Source organism: Clytia hemisphaerica, unplaced genomic scaffold, assembly GCF_902728285.1.
Source record: "Clytia hemisphaerica strain Z4C2 unplaced genomic scaffold, Clytia hemisphaerica genome assembly, whole genome shotgun sequence".
NCBI classification, from domain to species: domain Eukaryota; kingdom Metazoa; phylum Cnidaria; class Hydrozoa; order Leptothecata; family Clytiidae; genus Clytia; species Clytia hemisphaerica.
In genome coordinates this window covers 64,761-78,688 of record NW_027104543.1, presented here as the reverse complement: position 1 = coordinate 78,688, position 13,928 = coordinate 64,761, and the positions used below count along the sequence as shown (strand labels likewise).

The 13,928-nt window shown below is 36.3% G+C and overlaps 1 protein-coding gene across 1 annotated transcript; it reads left to right on the top strand.

Moving 5' to 3' along the window:
- The first annotated feature begins 314 nt into the window (after window positions 1–314).
- LOC136822657 (uncharacterized) lies at window positions 315–7,148 on the top strand. Its single transcript, XM_067078948.1, has 3 exons — window positions 315–415; window positions 3,484–3,609; window positions 6,424–7,148. The coding sequence occupies exons 1-3, from the start codon at window positions 344–346 to the stop codon at window positions 6,592–6,594; spliced, it is 369 nt and encodes a 122-aa protein (XP_066935049.1). The 5' UTR covers window positions 315–343; the 3' UTR covers window positions 6,595–7,148.
- The last annotated feature ends 6,780 nt before the right edge of the window (window positions 7,149–13,928 follow it).

Below are 13,928 nucleotides of genomic sequence, written 5' to 3'. Positions count from 1 at the left end.
ACTCAGAGTTAAAAATCTACTTTCCAACTGTAGTTTAAGGCGCTTAAAAATCATTTGTGGTGTTTAAAATTTCGCCGGGAACTCCCTTTTGAAACTTGAAGCACTATAATTCAAACTTTGTTTTTTCTTGCACACGGTAACTTTTTACTTCAGCTTAAAGTTATTAATACGAGATATAAATTCGTTGTTTAATGAATAGATATTCGTTTCCCAATGAGTTTTTCATAAATAGAAGCCGCGCGTAATTTGGTCGTAAAGGAGGCATAAATTATAGCATACGCTTTTTACCGGACACACTGTATTACTTTACGTGCACACCCGTTATTTTTGTGTGTTTTATAGAATGTATTCAACATCCGTTTTAATTGCTTGTGTTTTGGCAGTTGCGGTGGCAAGATCTGAACTTCAGAACAAGGTATTTTTGAAATCAAAAAACATGTACACTTTTTTTATGAGGACAAACCATATAAAAAACATTAGGTTTTGATTATAAGTTAAGAACATTTCAAGTTTTTGCAGACTTTAAAACACCCAATTTCTATGGAAATTGCACAAAAATACTAAGAAAATGGTGAAATTAAGAACATTTTTAGGTTTAAAACTAAAAAAGTTTAGAACATTCGAAGGCTTCAAAAATTTTGGATGTTCTTATAAAAAACGTACATGTTGTTCATTATCTCCGCGAAAAAGTCAAAGTAAAGTATGTTCCGGATAATTATTGATATAACATGGAAGCCCGGAGGGGGGGGGGGCTTTATCCAAATACGACCATACGTGCGGCCCAAAATTAGGCCTTTGAAATCGGACCCTTACAGTGCAGAAAAAACTTTTAGTGGGGTCGTTTAGCATAATTTACGGGAAAACAATAAGATCTAGCTAAAACTTTCTCCAGTATACCATTCGAAAGCTCTCGAAAAACTATATAGAAGACATTTAAACGGGTATAGCTGATTTCATTACCTAACTCAAGATAATTCACGCAGAAGATGCTATTTATGGTCAATTTAGACCAAAATGTGGCGAAAAGTGGAACTTGCGCATGAAATATGTCGAGTTAGGTAAGGAAATCGGCTATAACCGTTTAAAAGTCTTCCATATAGTTTTTCGAGAGCTTTCGAATGGTATACTTGATAATGTCTGAAAATGAGTTTGAAATTTTCAAAAAATTTCGCCCTTAGGGTTTTGCCTGGGGAAAAAAGAAAAAAAAGGGATGTTCCATCAGTGGGATTTTAGGGGAATTTTTCCTGAGGTATAAGCATCCTATAGAGAAGGTCTGGAGAAAGTTTCAGCTAGATCTTATTTTTTCCTACAAACAGCCTGTATTTTTGTAACACGACCACACTATTCGTAAAATTTGAGCAAATATGAGCGAAAAATTTATCATAGCAGTGCATTTTCTTGAAAATCTTTGACCATTTTCAAGCAAAATATGGTCAGATTTTGGAAATCTATATCCTTAGAGTGCAATTTTTCTCATCTTTGCTGATTTTGACCCTTACAGTGGTGCACTTTGGGAAGCTTGGAAAATAAACCCTTAAGGGCTGCACGTATAGTAGGTCATTTACCTTGAGTGCCCCCTCTCCCGGGCACGGAAGTTATTTTTTCTATGGAAACACCCCGGTTTATACATTCTAGGAAATCACTACTTTAATGGGATAAACTTTCTCGGGGATTGAATTTCGCGGATTTCGTGGATTTGGGTGTCATCCGCGAAATTAAGTCCCAATAGCAATTTGGAAGGGTCCAGCCACGAAATATTTCTAAACAAAACTCAAAATATGTCAAATAAATACTATTTGAATGGTTACTTGCATCAAAGAGGCGCAAATAATGTGTATTTCAACAACCAACATGCATGATTTGACGGTAAAAGTCACAAAATCGTGAAAATATTGCCACCCAATAGTGCAACCTGCGAAATTAAGTCCCTGCGAGATTTTTGAATTTCGCGGATAGGCTCAACCGCGAAATTTAATCCCCGCGAAAGTTTATCCTATTAAAGTACGCAAGAAATGATGGGAAAATATAAAGTGGGAGAATTTCAATTTCAATATCAACATATCAGTCACCAATTACACCATTCCAGACAGTTCTATCCAAAGCTTTTTTAATAGGCTCTTCCTGAAAATGTCCGTACGTGGGGGGAGGATAATAGTGTCCGGGGGTAATGAGAAATCTACAAGATTTGCCCTGGTAAAAATTCTTGATAAGATCTGAAAAGATCGTCGAAGATCTTTCAAGATCTTTAACAAGTAAGAATCTTATAAGATCTTTGTAAGATCTTACAACGATTCTTAGGCAATCTTGAAAATTTCTTCCAACAAAAAGATCTTTAAAGATCTTGTAAAGAAATCGTTAAGAATTGTCAAGATTCTTCCCGCATATTTATAGTAAGATAATTATTATTTCTTATTAAGTTCTTAAGTAGAATCTTACGAAATCTTGAGCCATAAAATATTTTAAGATTCTTTGCGTAACTTGTAAAGTTTTTATAAAGAGACTTTCCAAATCTTAACTAACTATTATGTGCAAAGAAGCTTTAAGATTCTTAGTGGTTCTTATCAAGTTTGAGTTAGGAATCTTAAAAGCACGTAAATTTCTGGTTATGATTGTTTTTCATAAGAAGGAGTCTTTAGACTCAAGGGGAGCAATCTCTTAGGATAGTATTTACGAAACAGTTTTTGGTCAGCTTCGAAATACGGTAAGTGGTTTTTTTCTTTTGTGAGTGTGTTATCATTGACTGTACTAATGAAATAGTTGATTAATGACGAGGTCATCAGTTGAATGCTGTCACTCGAGCGAAGCTTTCGGCCCTTATTCAATAACTGAACGGGGATAGTAGTAATATTCCGTCAGCGACCGTAGTGCAGTGGTAGAGCATCCGTCTACGGTGCGCAAGGTTGTGGGTTCAACCCCCGGCCGGTCACACCAAAGATTCCTAAAATGGTACTTGATGCCTCTCTGCTTGATGCTCAGCAAGTATGTGGAGCAATCCCTCCCCTACCTTCAGGTAGATAGCTATCGAAAGTGGAGCCTGCAGGTCACCTCCGACTTACTTTTACTTAAGATTCCGTCAAGATCTTGAATCACTGTAAGGGACAAGAATCTTATTCAAAACTTATAAAAGAGTCTTATCAGATCGTTAAAGATCTTGAAAGATCTTGGCACGTTCGTAGTAAGAAACTGAAAAAGAATAAGCAAAGTTTCTTGATAAGATCTTTTCAAGAACTTTTCAAGAATTTTTACCAGGGTGCCTTGTCTGGGGGTTACTTGCTCTGTTTGGGGGTAATTTTGCTCTGTTTGAGGATAATTTCGATTGTCCATGGGGTCAACTAATGCTTGTCTGGGGTGTAAGACCTGCTGTCCGGGGGTCAAGAGTCACAATGTTTGGGGGGGGTAAATTTCCAAAAAATTTTATATCCTCCACCCGCAATATTCGAATTTTTTTCTGGAAAAGCCCAATTTCCTTTTTTTAATCACTAGCCATTTACCACTGAAGAAGAAGCATATTATGACCAATTAATGGAAGATGTTTCAACAAATGAACGCAATTGGAAAGAATGCGCATGGGCTAATTTTGGTAGCTCCAAACAAAATGGTGAAATCAAGGTAAGTTTCAAGCTTCTTGATACACTGCAGCTTCCATAATTCGAACACGTACGGGGAAAACAATTTTGTTTGTATTATAGAAATTTCGAGTAATGGAGATAAGATGGTAAAAGATAATGGTTTTACATTGCATTGTTAATAGACTAGCAAACTAGTCTGTTAATTAATCATGTCAGAGGGCGTAAACATAAAGGTGGCGGGCGTTTTCTAGAAAAGGAGCTGCGTAGGAGAACGAGCAAAAGTTGGTGAGACGCTGCTGATTAACTTGCTTTCAGCCCTTGCCGCCGACAAAAATTCTTCCTGCCAGTCTACATTGTTAACTGAAGGGACCAGAAAATTGTCCGAGTTGAGGAGGCATTTGAGATTTATTTTATGAAGACTCTTTTGTATATCCGTCCTTTATTTTTGTTACACAGTAGACTCTCGCTTATTCGAACTTCTATTATTCTAAACCTTTTATAATTCGAACTTATTCTTAGTCCCTTTCAAGGAGAAATCTTCTTAAAATACTTTCTATAATTTGAATCCTCCGTTTTCACTTAATTTAAGTTTTTCATAGTGCAGCCGGCTCTCCCCAATTCGAATCTCTGTGATTCAAATCTTTCTCTTATTCGTCTCTTGTCTGTCTTTTGAAAATCGAATTCTAGCGAGAGTCAGTTCTGTAAAGAATGTTAATGACGTTTGCTTCTGGCTAAGAGTTTACTCGTAGTCTGGGGTGATAGCGGCGATACTTCATATACAGCTATAACTTTTTATGCAGGATTTTAGCTGGCCTCCACAGTAAAGTGTTAGGGGTCACTTTAGAAAAGGCTGTAAACAACGCCGAAATAGCTTTTTTGTTAAAACGAAGTATAGAGGGACGGCTGGAATCAACATATTAAAATCACCTGATTTTTTACGGTCTTAAACCAATGAGAAGCGAGGAGCAGAGCTACTACACCCACAACGACTGTGGACATGGTGATATTGTTCGTTATAGGATAGTAAAACGCTGGACAATGTTAACGCGCAGTTTCCCAGGTGTAATGACAATATACAGGACAGTGCGAACCTTTTCGTCACTGTTTACTCAACCCCTAGAAAGCACCTCACTAAAAACCGGGATTTCTCGTCCCATTTCCTATGATTAACTTAATTGCGTAGAAAACGAGGTTGGCGTCTAGTATAGGCTACTCCACACCGAGCTCTGCAGCTGTTTTCGAAATCATCCTTCTTTCTAAATTATTCCATTTTCGATTTAGGATCATCTAACAACAGTGTTAGTCATGAACTGTTTTTTTTTCTATACAGAGCTGTTACTTTAACAAAAAATCAAAATCATCCCATCTCAAAGTCATCGTTTCATCCGACATGTCTTTGGAAGGTTGTAGTAAGTGTTTTAAAAGATGGTTCGTTAAGTTTAATGGCCAAGAGTGCTCTCCGGCCCCCATTGATGTTGTTGTTTTCATGAGGTAATTATACGCGGTGTTTTTAAATGCTTATGTAAGGCAAAAATATGATCCTAGCCGATAGGATTTTTCGTGGTTTTTTTTTCAGAGTTTGAATTTTTTTTTTGTAATATTTATCCCAAACCCCCAAGAAAGCAAATTTGCGTTAACGATCGCGTTAAATGTGAAAATGACAGCCAGTTTAATTAATAAGTAAAATGTAATGGTTAGCTGCAACTGAATATCAAGAAAAGTTTTTCATACAAAAGACCTCTTTCGAGTAGTACACGCTTTTTTAAAAAAGAATTGTGTAAACCCATTTCATCATGGATACTCTTAACTTTTTTGGGAAAATCATCCTAAAATATTCTTACAGCATTCTTAGGTTTAGGATTATCATTCAGACTCGATTTAATATTTAGTACATGCGCCTCAAGCATACAATGTCATTTCTGTGAAAAGAGTGAGCCTTACTTGTGGGTAATTGACAATTTATAATTGAAAATACTTAAAAATGGCATTCTTAGCTTGAGTAGCAAATTCCATGATGGTGATATTCTTAGATTATTCTTCATTTTTTTGCCATTTTCATCATGGACATTCTTATAAAGTGCATTCTTGTAAAAAAAGTGTGTAATGATACTGAATTGCTTTAATCTTCAATTCATCAACTTCATTTGGAAGTAACAATATTTTTTCTTCCTTCTGTGCAGATATGGAATGGGTAATTATTATATTATTATTATATTACAAGTCGCTCCACTGACCCAGGGTATTGCGAGGAACATGCAAGGTATTTGTTACTATAAACATAGTGTATTTAAAGATTTGGCCAAAATCTGCCAAATTTAATCCCATCATCCGCCTAATTAAATCTCCTCTGAGAACATTTTTAATATCGGCCAAAATTTTTTCCTTTAAGATATGTCTTTCGTTGGAGCTCGAGGTTTAAATCAAACCAAATAACTGGGTTAGCATTTGCAGAAATTTGATTAATTTTAGTTTACTGCCCAGGCCTTTTAATTAACGAGTTTATGTATTTGCACTTTTGAGGACGGTAGAGTGACTGAAGCGATTTGGAGAAACCCGCAATTCTGACCTGCAAAATCAAGGACTGTAAAAGTGCTGATTTACCGTCGTACTTAGCTGGTCAGGATCTAGTCAAATTAGAACCTCACCGCCTCCGTCGCAGAAAAACACACCAAGACATTGCCCCATTGACTGACTTTCAAAATCTGATTTTTTCCGGTTGGACAATTATCTTACTCTCCTCAGGGGAGATTTTCCGTGGATTATTGTCCTAGAATCACCCTGCAACCACCTCTCCCCCAATACAACAGATGGGATGGAAATTAATGGATTTCGACGGCTCTTTTTTTTTTTTCAGATTGAGATAAACGGATTAATCGATGTGTCCTTTAATATCGGAAAATGTCCTCATTATGGTCGCAACGCTAACGGTAATACTGGATGGATTTCCTCAACCCGGATCTACATTGAAGAAATGAATGAACCACAACCAAAACAAGTCTGGGAAAATGACGCTGCTTTGATTTGAATTCTTAGTTCAAAGGCGGCTTTCTGTTTTTTTTTCGTAGCACCGTATTACTTCGAACAAACGCCCCGGGCAAGCAGAGTCATTGTTTGGGTACCAAAAACCGAGCATGTATATGCTTATTCTTGACTGATATACCGCTCTACCGATATGGTATTGAGCACTTTCTTGGATCGCAAGTCAGATTTGCAAATATATTCTTATAAACAATATGCTTATAAAAAAACATGTTTGGTAAGTCCGAGTTGTTTTTGGACAATTTAAATGTTAGATTTTCTGTGGAATTTGAATTTTTAGTATATTTTAAACACTAGGTATTCCAGTCAACTCTCTCTAATTCGAGCCTCCGTGATTCGAACCTTTCTCTAATTCGAAATAAAAGGTTGGCCCTTTCAGCGTGAAATCGATATAAAATACTTTCTATTCTATTCTATTATGGTTGAGTTACAGGAGGCTCTGGGAGCCCATTCTCGCAACTATAGATGCTTTGAGTAAGCATCCCGTCAGCACCTTGAACTGACTACCCAGTTCCCCTCACATGGCATGGGTTGACCCGGGCGAAGGATTGTTCACTTGCCAAGTGAACCGTTGTGAGTGGGAATCGAGGTCGCCTGTACAGGAATCAAGGTTGATGTCCACTATACCACAACGCCTATAACTCGAAGAAGATTCACTGCGCCGTTTACAACGAATTGGAGAGAGGTAACTGAATCATTTTTGAGCTATGGACTGTTACAAACAATGGTTTCTTCAAGATATCTTCAAACGCATGCATTATACTAGTTTATATTTTGATAACAATAGAACTTTTACTACAATCAGTGCATAATATTTGGCAGTAAACACTGATTTTTGATGTTAAAACTTATTTCCATCCTCTCCTCCAAGCTTCATCCCAAGCTTCAATGGATGAGTCTGCAGCCATGTTGCCCCTTCAACCATTGAAATTAGGGGGGGATTTGGAGAAAGGAAAGCGAGCACATGCAGTGTTTTTTAGGCTGGTGCCAATATATTATTGCACTGATTGTAGTAACAATGTGTTCTTGATTTGATAATTTTTTGTTTTCAATTTCCTGAAAGAAGATTTAGTATGAAGGAATACGACGGTATCTTTTTTATATTGTGACAATTTATTTCTTATCTTAAGTTTTACAAGCAGCCTCTAGAGGCCCTCTAGAGAATCTTTAGTGGTTGACCTGAGATTTTTCAATTCATGTATTTGATGGTTTATATTACTGATACTCGTGATTTATACGGGTGCAGGGAAAATAGCCCGATAGATCTATATTGAAGAAATATAGATGTTTATGTTAGTGCTATGTTAGACGATGCTATCGTCCGTATACTATACTATATTATCATGGTATAACATAGTTTGTATATTATAAAACGTAATATGTTGCGCGGCGGAAAATAGAGTCTGTGTTTACAACAGCTACAGACAACAGCTAACCCCGAAAAAAACTTCTGTCTTCACGTTTGTTTGTTTCTCTTAGATGAAGCTCGTCTTAGGCTATAGCATAGTCTAGTGTTATGTTAGTGTTTGTCACTGGTTTTCTTATTCAAATTGAAAATTAATGTGCAAACACCCGGTCTTTTGGATGCTTCCGTATAAAAATTATATCATGAATATCACGAACATACAATACTATTAGTGACTAGGTCATATCCAACCCAATGGAAAACCCAATAAAAAATCCCCGGTTGGGTAATGACATATAGGGAAACCATCCAGGATCCTGCCATCCTATAAGCCAGCAAAAACTAAATGACACTTGTAAACTTAAGTTTCTTACCATTTTCCATCGAAAACAACCAAAAACATTGCTACTTCCCAAAGCCGGAGACCAAAACAGAGTGTCTTCCAAGATTATGGCGTCCTTTTGGATCTAATGTTAAGGCCATCTAAAATGGTGGAAAGAGTTGCGGAAAGACAAAGGTGCGTGCTGCTTCAAGGGTGGTAACGCCAAAGAGCCCAATATTATCTTCCAACAGAAGGCGAGTTAGTTGCCGCGCGAGTAACGCCATGCACTCCACCGCAGCGCACAACAAAGCGTGTTTCAATGAATATCCTTAATTATAAGAATATCTTATGTGCTTACCTTCATAAAACTTCGAGTGCTTCATTGAAAATGAAGAAGATAAGAAAGAAGATAAAAAATGCTCTGGATAATTTTCATTGTAACAGTTTGGTCAATCATCGCTGAAAGTTTGAAAAAGTTTTTCCGACGCAAAAAAAAATTTCAGCTAATTAAAAGTTCAGTGTGATTATACTTACTATGTTTGCTACATCGTCTAGGCTAATAAAGACCCGAATGCCATTTTTTAATGAGTGATGTTACGATTTTTTTTTATTGCGGCCACGTACAGGAACTCGCCAAATGCTCCTAACTGAATGAGTGAAATCCAATCAAACTTAATTTGAAGTCTCTTAACACATTCGAAAATTGGATATCTATGGTAACAGGTAACACTCCGATCAATCAATACACCTTTTCTTATATGAACATTCAAAATTTTTGAAGCCTTAAGATGTTCTTAACTTTTTAAATTTTAAGCGAATCAAAAAGGTAAAAAACCGCCCTGTCTTCCAAAATGAATTGACAAAGCTCTGCTTCCTTAAAAACGAACATACAGCACCACGGACAACGACCATGCTAATGAAAGAAGTGAACTAAAGGGCTGAGTTCCAGTTTATTATATCAAGCAAATCCTAATATAAGCAACAGGTTTATTTATTAAGAAGTTTACGAATACAATGCATATACATGAATACAATGATTGCCACTGTTGTCACGCGTTGCAATATCCATCAAGTCCTCAATATACCAAATTTTCATTAGCTCATTTTTTAGAACCTGTTTTTGTCCACCTGCCATTGGTATGACTATTTCTGGAGCAGTAGGTCCACCATAGTTTGGGATCAGATTACTTGGATATTTATTTGTCGACAACAAACTTATTGGAGCATTTGGTTTGTTTAATTTGTTGGTGATTATCGTCATAATATAACTTGCATCTGTAGGACTGCAACCCCAAAAATTTATTGAATTTCCACTACAATGAACACCAGGCACGGATTTGAAAGGTCGCTGAGGTCGCTGCAGCGACCCTTGACAAACATAAAAGTTAGCTTTTGTGGGAATATCCGTGTTTTTAGCTTTCCTGTTTTGACTCTTTTCCGGGTCTACAAGAAGCTTTTTTGGAGTCTTTTTCCTTATTTGGCGCTATAATCTTATAATGATATAATACAGTGTAATATGTATTTTATGGTTATATGTTATCATCCTATTATTATTATGCTACAGTTTTTTCACAGCGACCTTTGGCGTAGCTTAGATCACTAACTTTACATTTTTATCTTTACCAATTTTGTTTTAACAATAACAACAATGAATCAATATCTGTGTTTATTTTATCGAGAAAGAGAGCTAAGCTCAGCGACCGTCGCTGGTTTCAAAACACGCTCTCCCTCGGAGCATTTTTCAAAAATGCTCTAATGTCTCTTAGTAGCAGACGAGAAATAAACATTACGGGGGTGGGGGCAAGGAATGTCAATGGTCGCTGGTTTACAAACCGCACACCCACGGGGGTTTTTTCTCTCTTTTCTATAATTCTTTTAAAGAATATGAATGAATTAAGGAGAAGAGTGTCAGAATCAGACAGCAAAAGTGAAAGCACAAAAAAAAAGTTCAGTTTTGTAGGAGATAGAAAGAAAGTGAGTATTTTGTAGTGGAAATAATTAAAGTGAGAAAAGTAAAGTTTCAAAAAAAGAAGTGAGTTAAATGAGATGATTTAAAAAAAGTGTTTTTTTGTTATGGCAAACTTAGATGTTAATTTACTGTTTGACAGAGTGAAAGTTCTCATGCATGAGGACAACAAAGGTGAACTAGTGAGTGTGTTCAAGAGTTTAAAAGGCAAGTTAACAGCAGAAACAACTGGAAACTCTCTCAGTGAGAAAGAGCTGGCAAGTTTAGAGGGAAGAAAGGTTTATCGTGACAAAAATGTGGAACATTTTTTTCCCAAAGTTGTTCGTTCTCAAAAACTCATTGCACTTTCTTCTTTGTGTAATGGTGACTGTTTATATAGCTCCATATCTATTCTTCTTTTTGGTGACAACCATTTTTGTGATGAGCTTCGGATTCTTGCTTGCATTGAATTGTATTTAAATGCTCGTTTTTATGCAAGTCATTCCATTTTTACAAGTGTTTTTGAGAAAAACAATAAAACCTTTAATTCCTTGTATTCTGTTTTTGAATGTTGTGTTAGTGAAAAAGCATTTCTATTTGCACAATCAAAATCAAATTCAAACACACCTTCGTGTATTGACATTTGCATCAGTGAAGCCATTGTTTCATGTAGAAGACGACATTGGTCTTCATTCATCTGTATTTGTGCACTTTCTTTTGTTTTGGGAAGAAATATTGTAACTTTTTACCCAGATCAATATGGTTTGAAGTATTCCTTAATTTTCAATAATCAAAACATTTTTCCCCGTGGTCTTTCATCGAAAGCTCTTCCTACATTTAAAATTTTATATTGTAGATCCACACCGAAACCGAAAAATTCAAAATTTCAGCCTAATCATTTTGTTCCTCTTATTGCCTCAGTTTTTCCCTCTGGTTCTTCTAAGGGAGCATCTAAATCTCAGAAACCTTCATCTACTGCTAGGTCATTTTCTTTCAAACCTCCTCAAATGAAAATTCCTTTCATGCCTTCCAAAAAAGTTCAGCGTAAACCAGGAAAAATTTGTTTTCGTTCCAATAAGACTCATGACCAACCTTCCTATGATCAAATGAGTATCAGTGAAACTAGTTCTATTGTTTCAAAAAGTAGCTTTGATGTCACCCCAATGACAAATTTTTCAGATGTTTCTCAAACTGAGGAGATGAGTATTAGTGAAAAAGAAGATGAAAATTTAAAAGAAGAAATCTCCCAAGACTTTCCTGTCTGTTCTGAAACCAAATCTGAGAATAATTTTCCCTCTTGTTCATCTGAATCTCTTGATAATGAAGAAATAATTTTTACAAATCATGATGTCTCTAACTTCTGTGATAATGCTAAAGGTAAGAGTCGAAAAAAAATTTTCAATTTGTATAAAACAGTTTTTGATTCTGACAATGAAAGCCTTATGAGTGATTTGAGTGATATGTCTGAAATTGATATAGAAAAGGTCAATAGTTCTGAATCAATCCAGACCCAGGATGCAGAAACTTCTACTCTGTCTTTCTCTGCTAAAAGAAATACCACCAGGCCTGATACCACCTCTTGTAGTGTTGATAAAGCTTTTGTTTCTTCTGATTTTTCCAAACCCTCTATTATTACATCTGAAAGTGTGGAAGATACAGTGTGTGATATCTCAACATTTGCTTCTAAGGCAAAAGGACTAAAACGTGACAAAATCTATCAACTGTATCAAAATGCTTTTAAACCAGACAAAAAATTTGATTTTCCCAAAACAAAAGGCTCAAAGTTCTCTCGTTCTTGCTCTCATAAATATTTTGAAGATTTTTCTTGGGTTGGATATTCGACCATTGATGAAGGGCTTTATTGTATACCTTGTACTTTATTTGGACATCAGTTTCCCACTAAAAATTCTCGTGTGAATTTGCTTGTGAGTATGCCTTTAAATAATTGGAGCATAGCGAGAAGAAAGCTTGAACTACATGAAGGATCACATAAAAGTCAAAACAATTCTTCTTTTGATGGACAAATACACAATGGAAGCTCTAGTTAAACTTCTTTCCGATGTTGATGGTAAAAGTGAGCCAATTGATATCATGATTAATCAGCAATTGAAAACTGTACTTTCTAAAAATAGGGAAAAATTGAAACCCATTGTTGAGAACGTTATTTTCCTTGGTAGAAACGGACTTGCCTTTAGAGCAAATAGGGATGCAACGCACGATCCAAGTGAAGTTGGAATTTTTGGAGAGGAAAGATCCGGGCTATTTCACGAGTTGTTAAATTATCGAGTTAAATGTGGGGACCAGGTCTTAGAGAACCATTTGAAAACATGTGCTAAGAATGCCACATATACTTCCAAGACAACTCAAAATGATTTGATTGTGAGTTGTGGGAATGTCATTCTCAATCAAATTGTTCCTGATATTCACGAAGCTGTGTTTTTCTCCATTCTTGCAGATGAAGCTTGTGATACTTCAAATCAGGAACAAATGTCTTTGGTTGTACGTTTTTTTGATTGTGAGAAACTAGATGTCCGAGAAGAGTTTTTAGGATTTATTCATTGCTCGGAAGGTCTTACAGGTGAAGCTCTTTCATCTGTTCTCCTGAAACGTTTAAAAGAATTGAAATTGGACATCATGTTGTGTAGAGGACAGGGTTATGATGGAGCAGGAGCTGTGGCTGGGCACAAGAATGGTTGTTCTGCTATTATTTTGCGTATAAATCGAAAGGCTCTGTATGTCCATTGTTTTTGTCACCGCCTCAATCTTTCCATCGCTAATTCTTGTCAATCAATACCTCTTGCTAGGGACATGATGGCCCACATCAAGGAAGTTAGTAAATTTTTCAATGCTTCTGAGAAAAGACAAACCAAATTGGCTAAGAATATTGTCAAACATTGTCCTGAGTCAAAAAGGTCAAAACTTCTTGATGTTTGTAGGACAAGATGGTGTGGCCGGATTGATGCTATGGCTTTGTTTGAAGAACTATTTGTTGCCATTGTTATCACTTTGGAAGAGCTTTCCCTGGACAGATCTCAAAAAGATGCTTTACCACTATTTAAACTGCTAGATGACTTTCAATTTGTGATTAGTCTTGTTGTAGTGCGCTCAGTTTTAGACAGAACTTTGCCTGCCACGAAACTTTTACAAAAAAAGAATGCTGACATTATTGATGGAATCGATATAGTTACATCACTGAAAGATCTTTCAGATGATATGGTTGTTGATGCCCAAAAGTACCATGATGTATGGTATGAACGAGCTAAAGATTTGGCCTCGAAATTAAACATCAAAGAGTCCAAGAGGAGGACCTGTATTAGGCAGACTAAAAGAGCTAATCATCCGCATACGGCCATCTCTGACTATTATTACAAAGCATTGACCAAAGAGTTCTTAAGTCACCTTCAAAGCCAACTTTCAAGTAGATTTGCAGACAATTCATCTATGGTTTCCTATGAAGGTCTTGCTGTTGTTCCTTCCAAAGTTCTTTCTTCGTATTACTCATTGAATAAGTTCAGTTGGAGAGAGAAATTCAGCACCTTCGTCAATTTTTATCATGAAGATTTACCCAAACTTCACATCTTAGAAGGTGAGCTTGATCAATGGGAAAGATTTTGGCTATCTACTAAAGCAAGTGTGCCTAACACAGTT

Excerpts from the sequence above, each read along its gene's own strand:
- LOC136822657 (XM_067078948.1), top strand. The coding sequence starts at position 344 with ATGTATTCAACATCCGTTTTAATTGCTTGTGTTTTGGCAGTTGCGGTG. Across the intron at positions 416-3,483 it reads GATCTGAACTTCAGAACAAG|CCATTTACCACTGAAGAAGA; the intron begins GTATTTTTGAAA and ends TTTAATCACTAG. Across the intron at positions 3,610-6,423 it reads AACAAAATGGTGAAATCAAG|ATTGAGATAAACGGATTAAT; the intron begins GTAAGTTTCAAG and ends TTTTTTTTTCAG.